This window comes from Hyaena hyaena, unplaced genomic scaffold, assembly GCF_003009895.1.
Source record: "Hyaena hyaena isolate Hyena2069 unplaced genomic scaffold, ASM300989v1 scaffold_96, whole genome shotgun sequence".
Taxonomy (NCBI): domain Eukaryota; kingdom Metazoa; phylum Chordata; class Mammalia; order Carnivora; family Hyaenidae; genus Hyaena; species Hyaena hyaena.
The window spans coordinates 212,970-236,332 of record NW_024080729.1 but is presented as its reverse complement, the minus strand read 5'-3'; the positions used below and the strand labels follow the sequence as shown (position 1 = coordinate 236,332).

Genomic DNA, 23,363 nt, shown 5'->3' with positions numbered 1-23,363 from the left:
GAAGAGGGCACAGACCCTGTTGTTTACTCGCTGGTGTTCGCTCCTGGGTCTGGCCTTGGTCCACTTAGGGCCAGGCCAGATGGCGCAAGTCGGATGGTGTAACAACCCTTCCTTCTTCCTTGGCCAAAAGGCTGCCCTTGACCCAATTTTAGGAGGGCTCTGAGGCTCCACAGGGAGAGGCCACATGCCCCCCCCCCCCCCGGGTCCCTGTGCCACACTACCTGTGTGGTAGAGGGGAGCCCAGTCACAGGTACCTGTCTAGGTCGAGACCCCAGCTGCCGCCGGTGACCCTCAGGTGGCCGGTACTGCCGGGGGCTGCTGGCCGGGCTCGGGGACCCGAGTGTGGTAGGGGGTATGCCGCCTTAGTAGCAACCCTAAGGGAGAGATAGAAACGCTCAGGGTGAGACGCTCTGCAAAAACAAGTACTCTCTGCCAACTCTACCTGGCCTAGCAAACTGTGATAGCAGAGTTCTCAAGTGCAGCAGGGCAGGCTGAGGCAGGAGGAGCCCGCTGGCCTGCCCCTGGCTTTCCCTGGTGCCAGGGAGCCATCGAGTAGCCAGACGGGGACCAGCTGCCTATTAGCTGTATCAACCCTGACGGTGATCAGCAGATCTTTCGTGAGTTTACTTGGAAGGTCTCTGGATGTAAAGGGGGACTTGAACGTCAGCCCTCAATCCATTCCTTCCACCAGTCCTGGGCAAACTCACCCGGGAAAGGGAGTCGATTCTGTGTATGCTTCAGTCTCAGATGCTGCCTTTGTCTCTGGGTGTGTGTGTCAGTTAGAACTAGTTGTGGCTGCGCGTGACAGAAAAACCCAAATGATACTATCGTAAACAAGATTGACATTCATTTCTCTCTCACATAAATGACGTCTGGAGGTATTCAGTCCGGGTGGTTATGGAAGCTCTTCAACCATTAGGAACCAGGTTCTTTTCTACCTTACTGTGTCACCCATCTCAAACATGGCCTCTACCTCATGGCACAACATGGTTTCCAGAGCTCCAGCGACTATATCAGCATCGCAGCCAGCTAGAAAAAGGAAGTAGTGAAGAGGAGCATACCACCTGCCTCAAAAAGTCACAGTTGTAAGTCCCACGGGATTCTTCTCTGGGTATTCTATTGGGCTGAATTTAATCATATAGTTGCAAATAGTCTCAAGGGAAGATAAAAAAGTAGTCTATAGTCCAGGTGGTCATGTGCAAAGCTGAAAGCCAGGGCTCTTGTTACTGAGGAAGAAGATGGAATGCACATGGGAGTATAACTAGTTGCCCTTTCCACAGCATGAGACCTGAGTAGAGGACTCTGGCTGCTGTGTGAGTTTCATAGGCCCTTCCGGATAGTGGCCAGGCTGTGGCGAACGGGGTTCTGCCTCCCCATCTGGGCTCTGCCTCCAGCTCCGGGGCTTGAAGTTCTCTTTAGAGCTGTGGTGGTAGCAGGAATATGATTTCCCCGGGGTCTCCAGCAGGGAGAGGATGAGTTTGATGATCAAGGCCAGCCACGCCATCCCAAAAAGGATCCATAGGGAGACTGTATTCTTGTACCACAGTGGGTATCTCCGGGAGGGGTCCATCCCTGGGGGAGAGGCAAAGTCAGAGGAAGGAGGCCTGGGAAAGTCAAGGCCACATTCCCAAAGGGAAACAGACACACATGGCTTGATGTTTATGAGCAGAATATGGGAAGTCATAATTGGTCTGTGATTGCTAATCTTTTTTTAAAAAATTTTTTATGTCTTTATTTTATTTTGAGAGACAGAGACAGAGAGTGAGCGGGGGAGGGTGAGAGAGAGAGGGAGACACAGAATCTGAAGCAGGCTCCAGGCTCTAAGCTGTCAGCACAGAGCCCGATGCGGGGCTTGAACACACAGACTATGAGATCATGACCTGAGCTGAAGTTGGACACTTAACCGACTGAGCCACCCAGGCGCCCCTGTGACTGCTAGACTTGTGGTCACCACTATAGGATTCTAGGAAGCCTCCCTGAGTTGACACCTTGAGTTGAGTTTGGAAACTACATTTTCTCTTTGTCTTTCTAATGGACCCTGTGCTTTATCCCAGGGGTTCAAAGTGGGGGTCCCTGGACCAGCGGCGTCAGCATCACCTGAGAGTTTGCTAGAAATGTAACTGGTCGGGCCCCCCTCCAGACCTACTGAATGCAGACCCCGGGGGTGGGCCCAGAGACCTGTGTTTTAACGAGCCTTCCAAGAGATTCTGATGCCCGCTCTGTTGTTTGCCTGTCTCTGAGTTTGGTTCCCTCATGTCTGAACAGAGGACAACTTGCCAGGAGCTTTGGGGACAACAGGTGGAACCACTGGAGTTTGTATCCTGCCTCAGTTCTCCCTGGTTGTGTGACCATCATCTGTCTGGATATCCCTCACCTGTGAAATGAGATGACTACTTTCTTCCCAAGCCCTTGGCTTTTGGGATGAAGTCCTAAACGCTTATCCCAAGACCCTCATCTACTCCCCCAGCCTCGATTTATATGCCTTTTCTCTGCTGAGTGCTGTGCTGGTCACTGGGCTTTCCCTTGCCCTCCCTTCATCACCAGTCCTGCCCCAGGGCCTTTGCATTTGCTGTCCTTCCAGCTCAGAATGCTCTTCATTTCCAATTCCTCTTGGCCCAGTTAACTTCCCCTAAACTTGCGGATAGACCTCAGCCCATGTGCCTCTGCTGGGTAAGTTACTGATTCTCTCCGAGATCCCCACACTGGCACCCTAAACATAGTCAGGACTGGGTAAGTAATGGCGGAGGGAAGGCACAGATGGAAGTCACTGAGGGGCTTAGATAAGTCATTTCAAGAGCTCCGTAACTCAGTTCTTCCTCCTTTCTTGGGGGGTCTACTTTGTCACCCTCATCAGATCGGGATTGTTCAAAGGGCGAGATCTCTTATTCCCTCAGCATCTTTTTCTGTCTTCGTGTCCTGTCCCACCCACCCCTCTGTGTCCTGTCCCCAAGACGACCCCTCTGCTCTGTCATTCATGCCCGGGCCCCTTTCCTGGGCCCCAGCTAGGGAATGAGCCTGCCGCCCTGGACCCCGCCTCACTGCCTGGCAAGAGCCGGGATTGGATTAGGCTGATTGAGTTACGGGGCCAAGATTCCGCTGGCGGTCCCAAATGAGATCAGCCATGAGCCAGCTCTCTGCCCCCGCCACCCACCAGTTCGGCTTGCTCCTGGCAGCAGAGGGGAGGAGGTATCCTCTCCTTTTATTTCATTTTTTTTTTTTTTAGCTGAAATCATAAGTGGTGGGCAATCTGGCAGCTGGCAAGGCGCTCAACTGCGTTACAAATGCAATTGGGGAAGGGGGGGGCCAGGGGGGAGCAGGAGGTTGGGACCGGGGTGCTGCTCTAGCCACGGCCTTCGGGGAAAGGGGAGCAGCTGTGAAGACAACACCCCTGGGGCTGCTGTCACAGGGACAATGGGAGCCCTGAGACCAGGTGGTGGACCTCAGCATTCCCATCCAAGAAAGGGGTTTGACCTTGTCCTTGGAGGACAAAGGAGGAGAGACACGGGTGGGAGTGATCTGTCCGGGGGCCTTGTGGGTTTGAGCCACATCTCCTCAGTCAGAATGTTGGGTGGACATTTCCAGTGCTCGTCCAGAGAACAAGGGCTGTGACTTATAGCCAGCCTCCCTGGCCCTGACACTCCCCACGGGGTGGTTTGTAGGAGGCAGGGACCCTGACCAGCCCTCCTTGCTCCAGCAGGGACGGCTGCATGGATATCAGGAGCCCTCCCTTGATGCTGGTGCAGGCCTTTCCTCCCATTCCCAGGGTGTCTGTGTCTAGACCTGTGTCCACCCTGCCTCGGGGGCTGTGGTGCCTCAGAACATCCTTACGGAGATTCCCCCTTCAGTCCCACGTGGGCTTCTCCAGGCAGGATTCCAGGGGGGTCCTCCCGATGGCTATTCCCACCCAGGACCAAACTGTGGGGGAACCTGGTGATCAGTGGACACCCTCAGAGAACCAGGCCTTCTGGGTGCAGGATCACCACCGGGGCAAATCCCGAGTTTCATGTCCTGAGCCCTGGTGGTGCAGGAGGCTGGGCAGGACCCATCACATGACGTAGCCCTGGGCTGAGGCTGCTATGGCGGCCCCGATGCAGGGTGGAAGAGGGAGAGCTCAGAGTAGAGAAGGAGGCAGGGCTCAGCCACACAGAGTAGCCCTCGCCAGCCTCCTCATGGATTGTGGACTCCATCCTAGGACTACGGGAAGACACTGAAGGTTTTCACAGGAGCTAGGCAGTTGACATGATAGCACTTAAAATTTTTAAAGGTCCTAAAAGCCAAGGGGGGGACAGAGATACAGGCTGCACAAATCCATGGGTGCCATTCCATGTGCTTTATGTGAATGGCAACCCTTTAGGGTTGTGCAGTGCCCAACCTGCATAACCAGCCATATACAACAATCCTGGCTGGACTAAGGAGATGGCAGTGGGGACAGAGAGGAGAGGACAGATCTAAGAATCATTGTCTGAGCTGCAAGGGGGATAGATGTGGCCCTTGGAGCCACTGGGCTCAGCTCTCCTCAGACGCATCTCTCCACTTTGAGGGTAGGCATGGGAGTGTGCCCAGTTGGAGGAAACCTCAAAAATTTCCTTCCAGAGCAACAGCCTCCCTCCCAGGATGGGGGCTATCGGGAAGGGGCAGCATGAGGCCCCTGACACAGGACGCCTCTTCTTAAGGAAGGAGACGTTCAGGGAAGGCCACCCTGCATGCAGGTGAGAAGGCACTGAGGGGGGGGTCTCAGCCATCACCTCGTCCTGACCCCTTGTTTCATATATAGGAACACTGAGGCCCGAGAGGGGATATGTGAGGCCATCTGGAAAGAGTGTGGGTTTGGGAGTCAACAGATCAGAATTCCAGCTAGCTGTGCAGTCTCAGGCAAATGGCTAGGCTTCTCTGAGCTTCAGCTTTCCCCTCAGTAAAATGGGGGTGACAATTGTTATTCTAAGTTGTTTGATGCGCTAGCTAGCTGTTTGTTACTTTGGTAAGACCTCATTTCAATAATCCAGGCTGGGTTCTGTCTCTATAGACGTGGAGAAGGGCAGGTCCTCCTCCATAATATAGGGCCAGGGGTCTGAGGGAGGGTGCAGAGCCCCTTGAGACGGGTGTGGTGGTGGTGGTGCCAGGGGCCGCTGCGCACATGGTGAAGCTTCAGTGGAGGGCAGCAAAGGGGGATAATGAGGCAGCAATGAGGTCCCAGCCACCCCTGCGGCCCCACAGAATGTCCCTTCACTGCCACCTGCTGGGTACCTGCCATAGCTTTATTAGGCAAGGCCATTGGCTTCTGGGCCCCTTGTCCCGCCCACATTGGGTAGTGATGGCTGATTAAACCTCATGTTGGGCCCTCTGGACACACAGCCCTTCTTTAGTGGCACTGAGTTTGTCTGCCAATTGTTTTCCGACGAGGGTCGCAGGAGGCCGGGATTTCCTGAGACAGCCTGGTCCCTGCGGCCCGTGGTGTGGAATCTAGGCCCTCAGCCCAGGGACAGTGGGGAGCTTGGTGTTTCATGGGGCGGGGTGAGGTGAGGAGGAGGGGCCCTGGGACAAGGAAGGGCCAGGGAGGGAGGGTCGGGGGCTCCCCTAACTTGGTGAGCTCTCATAACAATCGATGGGCCTGTGGACATGTCCAGTGCTCGTCCAGAGAACCAGGACTATGACTTACAGCCAGCCCCAAGCGCTGGGTTCAAATTCCAGTTGCCACTTTTTACCTGGGCGACCTTAGCCCCATCACACCACAAAGCGGGTTGAACCTGCCCAGGACTGTGTCCTCTGGACTTTGGGCCCCCGAGTCCCCACAGGGCCTGGCCCACCACAGGCACCAGCGGACGGAGCGGGCGAGTGCAGGCCAGGCCTCCCTCCCTCTGCCTACGGGGGTCTCTCACCGATCACGTAGTCGCCGAAGCCCACGGTGCTGAGGGTGATGAAGGCGAAGTAGAAGCTCTCCACGTAGCTCCAGCCCTCCATGTGGCAGAAGAGCAGTGGGGGCAGCAGCAGGAAGAGCAGGAGGCCTGAGACGAGAGCACCGGAGCCCGCCAGCCACCGGGCCTTGGCTGGGTCCTGTGGGTGCACACCGAGCCGGCCCCCATGTGGCTTCTGCCCCGTGTGGACTCCTGAGCTGGAGGCAGGCCAAACGCTCCCCCACCCCGGGCCTGCCCTTGCGGCTCCTCTGCCTCGTCTGCATTCTCCAGGGTCCTGGGCAAGACCTTGGTTGGCTGATACCCTTCCGGTCCGCCAGCTGCTACTGTGTGCCCTCCCCTGACGCCCCTTTGTCACTAATGACCTCCATTCTGGGCCTGCAGTCCCAGCACATCCTCACTAGTAACTCTGAGTTCCAGAGGGAACCCCTGCTCCCTCCAGTGCCCTGCCCCCGGGGCCGCCTGATTCCCCCCGATTCCCACTACCCCATTCATCCTAGAAGTAGCCCAGCTCTCCCTGGCTCCTGCAGCCCCCTCACCTGCCAGGCGCCCCCCAGGCTGCGGGCACAGCGGTGCACCCCCTGCTGCATGAGATGCCCCAGTCGGTTGAGCACCACGAGGTTGAGCGGGATCCCCACGAGAGCAAAGAAGATGCAGAAGAGGCGGGCGGCCATGGTATGGGGGCTCAGGTTGCCGTAGCCTGAGGCAAGACAGAGGCAAGACAGAAGCACATCAGGGGAACCTTCCATCCCCAGAGCCCTCATTCCTAAGCCCTTCCGGCTGGCCTTCCTTTCCCAAGCCAGGACTGTGCAGGGGGCCCTGTCCCTTCACTCCCCCCGTCCAACGTCTATTCCAGTTGGGGGCTCGGCTCTGTATCTTACAGACCAGAAAACCTAAGCTCCAGGAGGCTCGGCAATGAGTGTGAGCTCAAACCCACCAAGTGTGAGAGTCCCTTCTCTCCCTCATTTCCCCCTTTCTGGATGGACATGGGGGAGGGGCATGGAAGGGCATGGAACCTCTAGGTGCTGCATCTCTGGGATCACCTGCACCATTTGAGCCAAGGCCCTATGGACTCCAGCCTCCTGTCTCTGGGCATGACGCCCAAGCTGATGTGGCCCCCCCAGCAGGCAGTCTTGCTTGGGGCGCCCCCTGCCTGGCCTGGCCAAGCCTTCCTCAGAGCCACCCTAGAGTCAGGCCCTTCCCTCCCTCTCTCCTTTCTCAGGATTCACGCCTACTTTGCAGTCCAAGGCTCTCACCATCTCTCCTGCTCCTTCTTCATCCTTCTAAGGCCCCTGATTCTGCCTTGATGCCTGATTTCCAGAGAGCCCTAACTAACACACCTGGGCTCCCTTCCAAGCCCCTCGGGAGTGAGGGGCTGTGGATGGACAATCAGGTGACCTGGGCCAGGTAGAGGTTGGCTACCTTCTCTATCATAAAGATAAGGGATGGGGGAGGCGAGGGGAGGATGAGGCATTCCTCAAAAGATTCAGTTAGCCTGGGCATTCTTTCCTCTTTCATTCTCCTCCATCTCTGTCTCCCCACTTTCTGGTCACCATCACAGTCCTGTCTTGTGTTAAATGCAAGCCTACTTATATTGTCTCCCAGATTATGACCCGCCATTATTCCTCATGTCTGCTGGGGAAGGCCCAAAGTCTCACCCAGCCCATCTCTGAGCCCACCTGGTCCCCAACTTTCCCAGGTCTGGCCACATTCCTGCCCTGCTGCATTCCCAGCCCCCTCCTGCCTCTGTGCCTTTGAACATGACTCTCCCTCTACCAAGAGCATGCTCTCCTCCTCTCCTGCCTATAAATAAATGGTGGCTCCAATGCAACGGCTCCCCCAGTACTTGGCCAGTTTTGAGGGTAACCCACAGTATGAGAATGATTTGTTTCCTAGTCTGCTATCCTTGAGGGTCGTGAGCCCCTCAAAAGCCGAAGGTCATAATCAGCTTTATGTTCTCAGCAACTGGCACAGGATCTGATACCTAATTAGATGCTCACCAAATGTGTATTGAATGAGTTTAAGAATGAATGAATGAATGAATGAATGAGTGAATGGGAAATACAGGAATGAATATGTAAATAGATGAATGGATGCCTCACACCCTGCCCCCCTGCCCTGCACTCCCACATACTCCACACTCACTTGTACTGTATTGAAATTGGTGGTTTACACCCACCCTCACCTTACAGTGGGGTCTCGGAGGGGATGGTCCCAAGAGAGGCCAAAGCATACACTAGTCTAGAGCGTGGGCTTTGGAATCAGACGTGCTTCCTGGGTTTGAATCCCAGCTCTGACGCTTGAAGGCTGTGGGACCTTGGGGAAATGGCTTGGCCTCTCTGAGCTTCTGTTTCCCTCTCTGTAGGACGGACATGTTGACGTCTACCTTACGGACAAAAGGAGACAATGGCGGTGTGCGCAGATGGGAACGTGAGCTCTCAGGCATGTGACAGGCGGAAGGTGCAGAAGGAATGTTTGCTGCACGAAGGAATGGATGAATGATCGAACTCCACTGGAGCAGCCTGTGGTCTGAGGACCCCAGCAACCTCCTCTAGAGCCTCATCCATCTTCCACCTCTTGGCCTTGATGGGTTCCCTCGTCTAGAGGAGGGAGCTCTATTGGCATCTAGGGAGAGGCAGATGTCTTGGGAACCCTCTTTGCCTGACTCCTCATTGACCCCTCTTCTTCTGTGGGTCCCCCCAGTGCTCTCCTCTGTCCCTGGGGGTCTTTTCTAACCTGTGGAATGGCGGCACTTAGAAGATTCCAAATCTGGGTGGATGCTTGTGAAGCTTCTGCCTTTCTCAAGCTGATGTTAGGTGGGGCTTTTCTCCCCATCATTCTCAGCCAGCCCTCGCTCGGCGCCGTTGGTGGGTATCAGTGAAGCCCTCCCTTGCCTGCTCAGTGCTCGGTGACCATGGTTCCATCTAAGTCACCTCTCCCTTCAGCAGGCCTCCTACCTGTCACCTCTTTCACTTTGCCAGTCCACCCTAGGACATCCCAGGAAAGCCGTCTGTGGTTGGGCTGCCCTGCACTTCCTCTGAGGTCAGCCTTCATTTCCATCCCTTTCAGTCGCCTGGGCCTTTTTACTGTTCCCCAAGCCCATCAACGACACTCCTACCTCAGGGCCTTTGCACTTGTTTCCCCAGATATTTACACGGCTTTCTCATTCTGTTCCTCTCTGCTTCAGTGTTACCATTTCAGCAAAGCCTTCAATGGCCACCTTATATACAATAGTCCCCCATCACTATCAGACCCCCTTCCCTGTCATTATTTTTCTCTAAGCATCTCCTACCACCTGAATATTGTCTATGTATCTGTTTGTGGGGTGTCCTCTTGCGCTAGAACGCTAGTCCCCCAAGGGCAGGGACTTGCCGGTTTTGTTCACCATTGTCTTCCCAGAACTTTCTGCTCCCCCAGCTACTAAGTCTATTTGTTGAATGAATGGACGGCTAGATGAGTGAACACATGAGCAAGCCGGGAACTGAGTTCACAGATGGTGGACAGTTTGCGGGTGGGGAGGGGCTCAGGCCTGTCCAGCTGGTCTAGAGGTGTCCGTGGGCCTGTCAGACACTATTTCATTTTGGGGCTTGGAAAGTGCAACTCTTACAGGGTGCTGGATCCAGGGTGACAGGGACACCGAGGAGACAGCCCTCTGCTGTGCCCCTCGGGGTACCCCTTCCTTCCCTAGTGGAGTGTTCCACATATACCCCATCTTCCCTCTTCCTCCCCCTCCTCCTCTCTCTCCACCCCCTCTATGTGTGTGTGTGTGTGTGTGTGTGTTCAGAATCACCAGGTCATGAACTTCCCCTCTGTTCACCCTAGAATGGCCCTCTTTCTTCCTGTTGCTTAGAATTCCCACTCGAGCTTGTAAACCTTCTAAAGGCAGGCACTATTGGAAAGAGCAAGGTAATCCCCCAGCTGGGTTTCAAATCCCGGCCCTGCTACTTACTAGCTCTGTGACCTTGGGGAATTTGCAACTTCTGTGTGCCTCCGTTTCCTCCTCTGTGACATGAAAATAATAAGCCCTATCCTTGAAATTTGGACCATATGCACAAAATGAAATCTCAGTTGTAAAAGTGCCCCGCACGGTGCCTCGTACAAGTAGACCACGTGCGCAGGGTGGGGTGGGCTCCCCCGTCCTCTGCCCTCCTTCCCTTCAGAGCTGGCTCAGACAGCTTTAGGGCAGAACGGAGTAAAGAGGAAGGGACGGGCTGCCAAGGTCGGAATTCAATGGGCCAAAGTCAGGATCTGGGGCCAAGGGTGTAGGAGGTTTGGGCTTTAGAGACTACAGACCCCCCACCCTCCTCCACACACAGCTAGGGAGTCTCCCTGCGGTGACTCTGCATCGAACATCCCTGGAAATGACTAAGAGCTGGAGGGCATAGGTGTTTCTGGAATTGGAGCGCCCACTGTATGCTGGGCCTTGTAGCAGACCCAGGGGGTGTAAAGGTGAATAAATACCATCCTGGCTCATTCTTCTAGGGGTACAGGGTCCATGGAGTCTCAGGGGCCTCCTAAGCCTCAAGGTGGAAGACAACCCAAGCTTCTGTACAGCCCCGAGACCCGCTTCCAAGAAGTATTGGTTGATTTAAGGCTAAGCGGAGTCCTCTGGGCGTCCCTCCTTGGCTCCCCTCTGGGGAGGACAGGGACTGGGACACTGGGTGCTGGGGAGAGGACGCTGGCTGGCCAAGAGCTGGTAGAGGCCGCCCTGGCCAGCAGTGGTGCCAGCCTGCCACCTGGTGGTCACTGCAGGCTCATGCAGGGGCGGGGCCACCACCAGAGCAGGGGCCTGGGGCTCTGGACTTGAGTTATTTCCTGGGTTTCAGAGCTGGAGGGAGACTTAGGCTGCTCTTCTCCTTCCCCTTCCGAGAGCCCCCAGGCACCTTCCCAGGGCAGGTTCCACCTTCAGTCTCCTGAAGGCGGGGCTAGGGAAATAGGAAGGAGATCTGGTCCCAGGGGTCCCTGTGTGTGAGGGAGGAAGGGGGCTTGGAGAGGATGGTGATGGGGTGAGGGGTGCCTTAGTGAGCTGCCGAGAGGCCTCCAGGAATGGACGCCTTTCCCCAGCGCTGAGAACAGGGGGTGGAAAGGTTCTTTTTGGATTTCTGTCCCTCCTTCCTTCCCGATTTTCCCTTGCCCTCCACATCCCGTGTTGGGTGGGCTTGACTCAGGGGACCAGGATACTTATAGAGCTGAAACCCATCTTTACTGCTGCATGGGGGCTCTCTACTTCCTGAAAGGTCGTGTGGGGCAGAAATCCCCCAAGAGCAGCACTTCTCAAAAGTTGTGTTGCATACAAACCTCTTGGGAGACCTCGGTAAAATGCAGAAATGGATTCAGCAAATTCCAGGTCAGCCCCAGATTCTGCCCACAGGTGCTGGCCATGCTGCTGGGCCTGAGTGCACTTGGAGTCACAGGACCCTAGTAACCCCTCCAAAAAGCACCATCCGCTGCCCCCCATCTTTCAGGGGGAGGCCACGCTCCCCAGCCCTACCCGCTCTGGCCCCATCCTGCTCTTACCTATGGTGGTGACTGTGGACACAGAAAAGAAGAAGGAGCCCACGAGCTCCCAGCGCCCCATGCTGGTGGTGTTGCCAAGGACGATGTCCCCACTTTGGTAGGCTTGGATGATGCCCTGGGGGAGAGGCTACAGTGACCACCGCGCTCTGTGGGGCGACTGGGCCCCTGCGCTCAAACACATACACATGTATGCATGAATACACATGCATGGGGGTGCATGCGCGCACGCACGCACACACACACACACACACATTCATAAACAATCCTAACAACCACGCTTTGATCTCAGCCTTTCCAGGACAAGCAGGCTCTTTCTCTCTAACCCGGGCCTCCCCGGGGCAGGGACCATGGGGAGAGCTCCTTTCCCTCTCTACCCTAGAGCCCAGGTCAGCCTAGGATGTCTCACCACCTGGAAGAACACCATTTGCTCCCCCTTCCCTTGCTTCCTCCCATTCTTTTTTTTTTTTCTTTCAAAATTTATTTCTAGGAGAGAGAGAGAGAGACAGCGTGAGCAGGGGAGGGTCAGAGAGAGAGGGATTCACAGACTCTGAAACAGGCTCCAGGCTCTGAGCTGGCAGTCAGCACAGAGCCCGACGCGGGGCTCGAACTCACGAACTGCGAGATCATGACCTAAGCGAAAGTCGGACGCTCAACCGACTAAGCCACCCAGGCGCCCCTGCTTCCTCCCATTCTTGCAACAAACATTGGCCAGGCAGGACATGCGGTGTTTTAGGCGACCCAAAGATGGAAGAGACAGGACCTCAGTCCTCAGTGGATCAGAGACAGATTTAACTAAGACAGCGCAGTCAGTGCCGCTTTGGGCATTAAGGGACTACAGCTGCATGGTCCTGGACAAGATACCCACCTTCTTTGTGCCTCAGTTTCCTTATCTGTAAAATGGCAATAGTAATAGCACCTACCCCATTGAACTGTGTATGAAGGTACAATGAGGTGGTCGGTGTAGACTTAGAACAGTACGTGGGACATGGTAAGTGGCAGTGTTTGCCATCACCAACGTTATTACAAATACAATGCTGTAGGAATACGGAGAGGAAAGGTGTTTATTCTGATGGGGGTAGAAGCAGAAGTTTTATGGAGGGGGTGATGTTTTAGTTGGGCTTTCTTTGAGGGTCAAAAAGGACTGCTCCTGGTGGAAGGGACATTCAGGTGAATGGGACAGCAGGAGCGAAGTCTGGGGCACAGGACTGTGCCTGGGATCTAGCACAGGGAGACGGAGAGGCAGCCGGGAGCCAGGCCGTGCTTGACTCTGCCGTGCCAGGGATGGAACTCCAGGCCTCTTCCACGGTCAGTGAGCAAAGAGGAGGCAAGATCAGGTCTGTGTGTCCCCTGGCATCTGGCAGCATAGGTGTTAGCAGACCAGAAGTGGAGAAATTTTTGCAGGGGTGAGTGATGGAGAGGGTCCAGACTGCATCCAGCACAGAGTGGGCCAGGAGGAACAGAGACGAGATACTCAGAAGCCTAGGCATCTGGTCCTATTGGGTGTAGGTAGTGAGGAAAACATCTAAACCACTGTGAGGGTGTGGGAATGTGGGGCAAAGATAGATTTAGAAAAGGTTGGGGTGCAGGGCTGGGAGGAGGAGGGTTGCTTGCTCTTGACCTTGGGGGAATCTGAGGAAGCTGCATGCACATGTCTATACTCAGAGGGAGATGTGGGTTGGAGACACTATATCCTTATCTTGGGGATGGTCAAACCCACAGGATGGATGGGGTGCCTGGGTGGCTTAGTCGGTTAAGCGTCCGACTTTCGCTCAGGTCATGATCTCGCGGTTCGTGGGTTTGAGCCCCGCGTCGGGCTCTGTGCTGACTGCCAGCTCAGAGCCTGGAGCCTGTTTCAGTCTGTGACTCCCTCTCTCTCTGACCCTCCCCTGCTCACGCTCTCTCTCTCTCTCCTAGAAATAAATAAAATATTAAAAAAAAAAAAAACCCACAGGATGGTTGAAGAAGGGGTAAAGTGCAGGTGGAGGGGTGCCTGGGTGGCTCAGTCGGTTAAGGGTCTGACTTCAGCTCAGGTCATGATCTCACAGTTCATGGTTCGAGCCCCACATCGGGCTCTGAAGTAATAGAGTAGAGACTGTATGGGATTTTCTCTCTCCCTCTCTCTCTACCCCTCTCCCACTGTCTCACTCTGTCTCTCTCTGTCTCTATCTCTCTCTCTTTCTCTCTCTCAGAAAGAGATAAAGAAGCACTTAAAAAAAAGTGCAGGGGCAGCAGAAGGGGGTTGTGGGGGAAGTGTACAGAAATGAAAGCCCTGCCAGGAAAGGTGGGAAACACCCACATACACACATCTGCACTGAGATCCATCTTGGTGGTTAACAGGCCCATCCCTGGCTATGTAGCCATGCATTTACACCGAACGTCTCTGAGCCTCAGTTTCTTCGTCTCGAAAATGGGGTTGATAAAATGGTACCTACCTGTGAGGTAGGTGAGGATGAAAGGAGTTAATACAAGTTAATACACTGGGAACAAGGCTTGACACACAGGAGCATTTACCATGATCACTGCCATCACTGTCCTCTTCCCTGGGCCTACGCTACTGGGAACCGAAGTTCCCCACCTTTGCGAAGGGGGTGTCACCCAGCCTCCAGTACTTGTAAACGTTTAGAGGTGGGGGGTGGAGGTGCTACGTGAGGTCCTCAGTGGGCTTTCCTTCCCCGGCCCAGCTCCAGGCCCTACGCGATCAGCCCCGTCCAAGATCTCAGGACTCCAGTGCCGCGTCACTCTCCACGCAGGGACACTGCCCCGCTACCTTCTGGGGACTGGCTTCGGATTGAAGACTCTGGGACTCAGGTCCTGCTCTCCCCGATGGAGGCGGCACCGGGACTGCGGGCCGCGGTTTTGGGGCTAGGGGCACAGCTGTGTGACGTTCAAGCATCCGCCAAATCCTGCGGGTCCCGGTGTGGGGGCGGCCCCGCCCGGAGCCGAAGGGCCCCTCCACCCGTCTGCGACGCCCCGCCCCTAAGAGCCCGCCCCAGCCTTCCTCCGCCCCACGCCCCGCTGGGTCCCGCCCCCTGGGCAGTCCGTGCGCGGAGACCTGCGCACCTCCCTTCCGCATATGGCCCCTGAGTCGGAAGACTCGAGTCGAGCGGGGTCAGCCCAAGAGCGCCCCTGTGTCTGCCCCCTCTAGTCCCGGATCGGGTCTGCGCACTTGGAGCCCGAGCCCCCTTCCACTCACCCGCTGGGACAAGCGCGCCCTGTACCCTTCGCCCCCAAGATTCCAACGGTGCCCTCAGTCTTGCTCCTCCTCTGACCGCCGCTCGCCCCCTGCCCGCCTCGCCCCCAGTTCCACTCTCGGGGGAAGGGGTCGGGCTCGCCCTTCCGTCCTTCGCCCGCGGTGCGACCCCGACGCAGCTCCGCGCGGTCCTAGTGGACCCTCGCCCCGCCACCTCCCAGACCCGTCCAGCGCGCCCTGCCCCCATTCGGCCCGACCTGGCTAGGTACGGCCCCTGTAGTCCCTGTGCTCGAATTCGGGTATTTGCGCCCAGCAACCATCCGGACCCGGCGGGTAGTGCCCTCTTTGCCCTAAAGCAAGACTGGGCGCCGAGGTGCGCTTCCCTCCCGCCGCCCCGGAGCCGGGTCCGCGGCGGTGCAGCCCCAAACTCCCACCCTCCGCCCGCCCTAGTCGTCCCGCGTCAAGCGCCCTCCCCCCGCCCCGCTCCACTCCGGAGCCGGGGCGTGCCCTCTCGCCCCCCGCCGTGCCCCGGCTCGCGCCTGACCCGGATCAGCGAGTCCAGCGCCGGGCCATCCAGACACGTGAAGTTCTGCAGCAGCGCCCACTTGTCGCGCTGGAACCTCGCGCTGGAATCGCGCGCCGCGGGGCTCTCCAGCACCCAGAACACGCCAGTGCCCAGCGCCAGGTAAGCCAGGTAGGCGAGCAGCAGGAGCACGGTGCCCGGCACGGCGCAGTCTGGAGCCCTGTCGTCGGGCGCCGCCCGGGCTCGGGGTCTGTGCAGAGCCAGAGAGGCATGGAAGCCCGGGCCTGGAGCCATGGCCTAGGGCTGAGGCCGAAAGAAAGGGCTGGGAGCTCGGCTGGTCCCCTCCCCAGCCAGCGCCTGCTTGTACCCAGTTTTCTCAGCAGAGGCTTGCCGGAGAATGGGACAGCCCTGCCCCACCCTGCACCGGGATCCAATCCCAGGGGCAAAATGAGGCCGGAGCTGTGGGCATCTGGCCCCGCCTAGAATGTGTGTGGAGTGCTCACCCCTAGGCCTCGCTCAGGAAGATGGGGAGGGGTGCTGGCTGACCGCAGGCTCTGAGGCGGAAGGGGCCCAGAGCCCCCCAAGCGTGTCCTACTGAAGCAAACAGTGGGAGGGACTCCTGGAGACCGCACTCAGGGGGAAGAGAAAGTAGAAGCCAAGTTTATTGTCTTAGGGCCCCAGCCTAGGTTCTTGGACCCTGGAACTGAGACTTGCCTCCTTTCCCAAAGATGAGGGACCCCAGCTCATGACCACTTGTCTATGAACTTGGGAGGCGAGGGGATCCTTGACCAGTGGGCTGTCCATTTCCTGCTTTTGAAGAGGCCCCCTAACTCCCTTCCTGGAGGAGGAAGGGTCCAGGGCATATAAGGGGCCCCTCAGGGGTCTTCAGTTTCACAGGCCTCTTCTCCATATGAGGAAGTCCTGGTGTAACCTGGGTCTCTCGTGCTGCTGTAGATCCTTTCCTACGTGTCCCGTCTGGAGACTTCTCTGCTGCACGGCCTTGCCTCAGTCGTGTCCCGAGCCACCCGGCCACTTATCCGCCTGCCTTGATGGCAGAGGTAGGGGCAGAGCTTTGAAGTCCTTGATGAGGTTGGGCTGTGGATGGATTGGTCTAAATCTCTCCTCTCCTTCTGGCCAAAGACGTGACAGTCTGGCAGGAGAAAGGCCGGGGTTGCAGAGAGCATTCCCAAAGCAGGCCAGGCCTCCACGGAGTTCATCTCCTGGAAATCTGGGATCTGCTGGCTCCCTGTTTTCCCAGGGTGTGTTTGGAAAGTCTTTTAAGGCACACAGAGGGGGTGATGAGGTCAAAGGGTACCCTGGGGAGTCAGGGGAGGCCACACTCAGGAGGGTGGGTGGGACATGCCAGAGCTCCTCAGCCTTGTGCACGGACAGCTCTAGGCCTCTAGGCGAGGGGAACCGGCAGGCTTTGAGAGGCGGCCGCCAGCTTCCTGAGGGCAGATAATCCTGTTTGCACAGAGATGCTCCAAAGTCCCTGCCCAACCCTCATCTCTCCTGGAGCCTTCTTACCAGCCTCCCCTATGGGCTCTTGTCAGGCTTGGTCTGCCCCATCGTAGCATTTTGGCCAGTGGGTAGGGGCCTCTTTGCTTGACCAGTGCTTCCAGTGGGCTAAACACACACAGAGAGCAGGATCTTTCACTGTTGTGTCCCCAGAGCCTGGCACTCTGCCTGCCACACAGTGAGGACCTGACAAATGCCCCTCGTACACACGTCAAATAAGGTGAAAATAAAGTCACCTTATACTGTACTGTATAAAGTCTCCTGGGTGGGGGTGAGGGGAGCAGGGAGGGCATGATGGAGATTTGGCCATGGTGATCCATGCCTGGATTCAACTTTTCCAAGTCACATTTGGGGGAGGGGCTTTGGGACAATGATGAGCATCTCACTCCACACACGTCTTGCATTCTGTCCCGCATCTCCTTTCAGTTACTTGCTTGGACATTCCTGTCTCCTTTGCTCTCTGGAGAGCTCCTGAGACCAGCCCTGGCTGGGACGGGAGTGGGAGAGGACCTTGAACAGGAAGTCTAGAAGGCATATAGGGATAGGGGAAGCAGGAGGGGCTCCTGGGGCCACTGGAGACTTCATGCAGAGATGGGGGTCTTCTGAGGTCTGGGGACCCCTTCCACCTCGGGGGCTCCCCCTTCCTTGAGGCTGAGTCCCCTGCTGAGCAGCCAGAGCTGGGAGCACCTGTGCAGAAGCAGGGGACCCAGTGGGAAGACCAGCGCCAGCCATGCCAGGCCCAGGAGGATCCAGATGGCCGCCAGGCTCCGGTACACTGAGATGTAATGCTTGCTGGGGTCTGTACCTGGCAGGAAAGGGACATGATAAATGCCAGGGTTCTGAGGGCAGAGCCACACCCCCTCCCAGGTTCCACAGGGGTCTCCACCAGTTTCCCCACAACAAGGATTTGCAGAGGAGGTCCCTGGGGAAAAGGGCAATGGGTCCCAGGCCACAGAAATATAAGGATGTGATAGTCCTCAGGAGCCTCACAAACCATTTGTCTCCCCCAAATAACCAGGGACTACCTCCCCGTCCCCCGAGTCCCCGTGGCCCCCACTCCGAGAAATGTGACTGCCTTGTTCTCACCAACAACATAGTCCCCGAAGCCGATGGTGCTGAGAGTGATGAAGGCAAAGTAGAAGCCTTCACCGAAGCTCCAGCCCTCCACGTGGCTGAAGACCATGGGCGGGAAGATGAGAATGACCAGCGTCCCCAGGGTCAGGAACAGAGCCAGGCCCAGGATCTGCAGCAGCTGGGAGCGAGAGAGTCTGTCTCTGAGTCCACTTGGAAGGCCCCAGGATTGGGTAGGGGGAGTACGCAAATCTGGGAGTGGAGCTGAGCCATAGCTATGTCCCTTCCTTGCCCTGCAGACCTTTGCTGTGGTGTTTGTATTCTGTGTGTGTGCTCTTGCCCGGGCCAGGGGAATATCTGGTCAGAGGGATTTCATTAGTGGATCAGGTTGAAACTTGGAGACTCCTTTGGGCCTGGGGATCACATTTGGATGACCCAGACCCTTCTGGGATGACTCAGATCTGGGATGGAGGACGGCCACTGAACTATCCCAGATTCCCCTGTATCCCTGCCCTTCTTAGTGTGCTGGCTTTGCAAGGGGCTAGCCAAGTGGGTGGGCGATGGGGATGTGCTGGGGGGCCTGGAGTTTACTTTCAACCATAGGAAGAGGTGCTGGAGTTCTGTGATGGCCACAGTCAGCCAGTGGCCTCTGGCTCTCAGCTCCTTTGAGGTGTACCTCAGCTACAGAGAACTGCCTAGCCCATGGGCACACCCTTCCCAGGAAGGCCACCCTGTGCCTGATTGAAGCCAGGGTATATAGCCCTGTCCAGTTCAGTGCCCTGTGGGACAACTCCCATGGCTGCACATGGGAGAGATCCGAGGGGGGCTGGCCAAGTCTTTGTCCAGCCTGATCACATTTCAACTTCTCCCTCTGCGCAGCCCTTTCTTCCACAGGTTTCTACCCCTAAGATCCTCCATGTCTCAGTATCAGCTTCTGTTTTCACCCCACAACAGATTCCATCACAGGAGGGTCGTAAGGAGGAGGAAGCCCTACCTGGGAGCGCCTGGGCTGCTCCTCCCACCTCTCGAAGGTGGCCAGGTGGGTGTGCAGCCCTGCACCCAGGTGGTTGAGGAAGACCACGTTGAGCGGGATGCCCACCAGAGCATAAAAGACACAGAAGACCTGGCCTGCCTCCGTGCTGGGCGCCAAGTTGCCGTATCCTGCAGGGGGAGGGAGGAGTGTGCAGATATGGGTAAGAGAGAGTTCAGAACTGCCTCCCCCATAGACTCTAGGTGGTCATCTTCCATCACCTCCGGGGGTGTAAGAGAAGCTCCTCTCTTCCCAAGAACATTCTCCCCACCCCCTGCTAGAATGATCTCTATTTGTAAGAATCCTGCTTGTCTTTGAAAGGCCCATCTCCAATGACACTGCCTCTAGGAAGCCCTCCTGACTGCTACCCTCCTCCCTACTTGGAGTGATTCCTCATAGTGCTCTGTGTCCTTCCTGTCTAATTATCTACTTTGCCTGTACTCTTGTTTTTTTGTGTGCTTATTTTATTATCTTATTGCTCTTTATTGGATCAGAAGCTCCTTGAGGGCTGAACTTGGATCTGATCCAGGTTTATTCTCTCCCTTCCCCGCTCCCTCTGCTTCAGATGTCACTTGAGCTCCAGGAAGGTGTGTGGAATTGAACTTAATTGAATGGATGAAGAGACCATGGTTATTGGAGGTCTGGGGGTTTCTCTGGGAGAGGTGAGGGGGCATAACAGGTGCTGTTGGTGTGCTGTCCCCTCAGAACAGCTGGGTCATCACCTGAAGCTTGGGGGACAGTTCCTGTCCACCCAGATGGCTCTCTGCTCCAAGCCCCTGCCTTTCTCTGTACCTGACTGTGTGCGTGGTTTGCGGGCAGATTCAAAATACTAGAGAGTTCACACATCTGGGTCAGTCCTCAGCCATCGAGGGCAGGAGTTGGGCCTCATTTCCTTCCCTCTTACGGACAATGTGTGGAGGCTGGGCTCTGCCTGTCCTTTAAAAAGCCCCCGTGGGAGGGAGGCCCATTGTCCTAACTGGGACCTGTTCACCAATGCAGACTTTGTTGCCCTTTCTCCTCTCTGCTCTACCTCCCCACTTCTCTACTTGTGCTTCCTGGAATCATCTAGAGAAACCACAATCCTGGTCTCAGCATTTGCTCTTGGGAACCCCAACCAAGACAGGGGCTTTGGTGAAGCCCCCCCGCCCACCCCAGACCTTTTACCTATGGTGGTGACAACCGTGCCCGCAAAGAAGAAACTGCTGCCGAAGTCCCAGTTGCTGGGGTTGGTGGAGTTGCCTTTGGGGTTCACACCCTTCACCCAGGCTTCCATGATGACCTGTTGGGGGGGGCGTGGCATGGGATGGGAGGAAGAGGCAGCTGATGGGACCTGCTGGTGGCTAAGCTCTCCTCAGGGTGCTTTCCTGTCATCTCAATGATATTCTTAGATGGCCTTGTTTCCGTTTTGTGGAAATGTAGGCTCTGTCCAAGTAGCTAAATGCCTTGCCCAAGTCCACTGCTTGTTCCACAGGCCAGGGCTGACTTAGTGTGGGCTATAAACATGGGCTAGTGGAGGGGAATAGATGTGAGGAGGAGGAAGAGGGTGCTTAAGGAGTGGTCCAGGGAGATGCTGTCTGTGGCTAAGAGGGTGAGACGTAGATGTGTTGCGAGGACCATAGGAAGATTCCAGGTTGGATGTTCCCAGAAGAGCTTAGATTTTGGGGACCACAGGGAAGCCATGGGGCCGCTCTCCTGCAAGGCTGATGATAGGGACAGAGAACCCAGTTCTGGGGACTTCCAGGGGAGCGGGCAGCCTTGCTCTTTGCTGCCCCCTAGTGAGGCTCAGCCTATGCCTACAAGAGAAATTCCATCAGAGACCAGGGCAAAGGTCATATATGTATGTAGTGGTGTTTCTGTGTGGTGTGTTGTATACAGGCAATGTGCATGGGTACTCTGTGTTGTATGCATGTGCATGTGTGTTGAGTGTGTGTTTACAGAATCTGAACCCTGGCAGGCTCGAGACTAAGCCCCTCTGTCCCGAGGCCCAGCTCTGTTAGAGACGGTTAGTGATCCTTCCCTAGTCCTCGCCCCTGTGACCATGCCTTGTCCCAGGCCAGGCAGCAGCACAGTCTTCCCACTTGGTAGAGCCCCCAAAGCTGGAAGAGGGCAGTAGGGGAGGGGGCCACTCCAGCCTCTAGTTCCTGTGGGAACCTTTTCCCCACTGGCTGGGTGAGTGTGCTCCTGGCCAGGGCGGGTGGCTGTGGTAGGCTGGGCCAGTCTGGAGTCCTGACACGGGCTGTCTGCTTTTCTTCACTTTGGCAGAACTGATCTCTTCACATGTGGACTTTGGTCTCCCTCCCATTCCCACACACCCAGAGAGGCCAGGACAGAACATTCTGGAACATGCTCACTCCCTAGAGACCCTCACCCTTGGAAGCAGCTCTTGCTCTAGGCCCAGCTGTCTCCCACAGCCAACCTAAAGCACTCCATCCTGCTGAGGAGGGGCCTTGATTCAGCAAGGGTACTGAATGTGGGGGCCCCCAGTGCGACCTTCCATTTTGCTGTAAGAATCCACACATTTAGAAAAAGTCAGACACGACCTCTGTGAACCGGGGCAAGGCCTTTTTCCCCGTGGAGGCGTCTCTAATACTGCTCTGGTACTGTTAATGTCTTTTTCCTCTTGTGATTTTACCAGTAATGTGTGTTCTTCTGGAATCCTATCCCAGCATTCTTTCTGTCAGCCAGGCATCCCCTGGCAAGGGAGTGTCCCTCCTAAGGAGACAGGGCAGGGGTGTCTTGGCTCCCCTGAGGAGGCCAGGGCCAGAGTGTTGTTATTCAGTGGCTGGGGCTGCAGTCAAGCCTGTTGCTGCCCACCTCTGTGTACAGAGCTAGTTAGATCCCAGCCACCAACCCTTCCCACACCCTCTGGCTCCAGCCAGAGCTTTCACCTCCAGCCCTAGGGTGAGGGAGGAGGAGGCGTCAGGGCCTCCAGGCTTATCCCATGACGTCTTGGGAGGCTCCAGAGCCCTTCTCAGTCCTAATAGGGGTGCTATGGCTCCAGCCCTGTACTGCAGGAGAGCAAGGAAGCCTTGTTTCCTGGAAGAAAGGGCCTGGACTGGTCTCTTACATCTCCAGAAAGTTCTCTCTGACCACTCTACCCAACTATCGTCTTCTAGGTCAGCTGTTCTTCATCTCGAAGGCATGGGCCTGACCTGGAGGGCTTGTTAACAACAGGCTGCAGGTCCTGCCCCCAGAGCTTCTGATTTGGAGTGCCTGGGGGGAGGGTGCGGTGGTCGGCATTTCTAAAGGACTCCCTGGTGATGCTGATGCTGCTGGTCCAGGGGCCACACTTTGAGGACTGCTGCTCTAGGCTGTATCCTGCCTACCCCGTGCCCACCCTCCCACTTATGCTAATTTGTATGGTGAAGAGCAGCCTGCGTGGGGTGAGTTCTGTCCCCAGCACTAAGCATGCAGCCTTGCCAACACTCCACCTCTCTGTGCCTCCATGTCCACCTCGCAACTGGAGACAGTGATAGTAATAGGTCATTATGAGGAAACGTGTATGAAATTCTTGGCTCCAGGGGATGGATCATGACCGGTCTAACCCCAGCATGATGAGCCTGTTCCCCACTGTTTCAGGCACCTTGTAAACGCTCGCTAAGTGCCAACTATCATCTGATGACTCTGCACTTGGCTTGTCCCTTTGCGGTGGACGTTGTCATTCACCGGGCCCCTGGCCTCCAAGGCATTCGCAACACCCCAGTTTTGCTGTGCTTCTGGGAGAGAGGGTGCTGGGGCTCCAGAGATTGTGCAGAGAAGCAGGAGGGGCCCAGATGGGGGTGGAGGACATGCTCTGCCACCAGAGAGAGCCCCCCGTGGACACTTTGCTAGTGGAGCTGTCACCCTGGCCACTGCTCATCGGGCCGGGGAAGGCCACCCTGGGGGCTGTTCCTGACCTTTACTTGTGTCTCGCACCCACAGCCCTCGAGTGTGGTCGGCAGAAGGAAGTGAGGGGGGAGAGGACAGAAGGATTAGCAGCCCTGGGGTTGGGATAGGGGAAGTCTGGCGCGTGCGAGAAGGAAATTTGCACAGGGTTGATAACACTGACACACAGTTCCCAGTTATGCAGCAAGCGGCTGCTTAAAAAGTGCGTTTGGTCCGCTGGGAATGTCTGCAGCACCTCTGAGATCAATTGCTTCCCCTTTTAGATGAGGAAATTTGGGACCAGGGAGTTTAAGTGACCTGCTCAGTGTCACACAGCGATTCGGCTCGAGATCAGGGGCCAGAAGCCAGCACTAGATCTCACTAGGTCTCTGTTCCCACCCTACACCGCCTCCAAACAGAGCCTCAGCCCCCCAGCCCCCCCGCCCCCCACCGGGTGACAGCTCTGGACCTGCCATGGGAACCCCCATCCTGCCCGCTGTCCCCCACACACCAGCACCTCCCTCTCACCTGCACAAACTGCTCCAGGGCCCGCTGGTCCAGGCACGTGTAGTTCTCCAGGAAGCGCAGCTTCTCAAACTGGAACTGGTCCCGAGACTGGGCTTCCGCCTGCTTCTCCAGCAGCTGGAAGACAGTGGCGCCAAGCAGCAGGTAGCAGATGTAGGCCAGCAGCAGGGGCAGCAGCCGGCTACCCCAGCAGCTGCAGAGCCTGGCTTGGGGCAT

At 56.5% G+C, this 23,363-nt stretch overlaps 2 protein-coding genes across 2 annotated transcripts; both read right to left on the bottom strand.

Moving 5' to 3' along the window:
• Positions 1–830: 830 nt before the first annotated feature.
• Positions 831–15,514, bottom strand: KCNK17 (potassium two pore domain channel subfamily K member 17). Its single transcript, XM_039235322.1, has 5 exons — positions 15,161–15,514; positions 11,427–11,541; positions 6,449–6,609; positions 5,877–6,051; positions 831–1,572 (listed from the first exon to the last, which is right to left on the bottom strand). The coding sequence occupies exons 1-5, from the start codon at positions 15,431–15,433 to the stop codon at positions 1,262–1,264; spliced, it is 1,035 nt and encodes a 344-aa protein (XP_039091253.1). The 5' UTR covers positions 15,434–15,514; the 3' UTR covers positions 831–1,261.
• Positions 15,515–17,238: 1,724 nt separating this feature from the next.
• On the bottom strand, positions 17,239–23,363 carry KCNK16 (potassium two pore domain channel subfamily K member 16). The gene is made up of 5 exons (XM_039235256.1): positions 23,151–23,363; positions 19,923–20,037; positions 18,723–18,889; positions 17,744–17,909; positions 17,239–17,462 (listed from the first exon to the last, which is right to left on the bottom strand). The coding sequence occupies exons 1-5, from the start codon at positions 23,361–23,363 to the stop codon at positions 17,239–17,241; spliced, it is 885 nt and encodes a 294-aa protein (XP_039091187.1).

Bases quoted from the DNA above. Each gene is read 5' to 3' on its own strand.
- KCNK16 (XM_039235256.1), bottom strand. From the start codon at position 23,363: ATGCCCCAAGCCAGGCTCTGCAGCTGCTGGGGTAGCCGGCTGCTGCCC. The intron at 20,038-23,150 runs GTGAGAGGGAGG...CCCCCCCAACAG, and splicing joins CCCTGGAGCAGTTTGTGCAG to GTCATCATGGAAGCCTGGGT. The intron at 17,463-17,743 runs GTGAGAACAAGG...CTTTCCTGCCAG, and splicing joins CTTCGGGGACTATGTTGTTG to GTACAGACCCCAGCAAGCAT.
- KCNK17 (XM_039235322.1), bottom strand. From the start codon at position 15,433: ATGGCTCCAGGCCCGGGCTTCCATGCCTCTCTGGCTCTGCACAGACCC. The intron at 11,542-15,160 runs GTCAGGCGCGAG...CCTCTCCCCCAG, and splicing joins CGCTGGACTCGCTGATCCGG to GGCATCATCCAAGCCTACCA. The intron at 6,052-6,448 runs GTGAGGGGGCTG...GTGCACCCACAG, and splicing joins GCCTGGGGGGCGCCTGGCAG to GACCCAGCCAAGGCCCGGTG.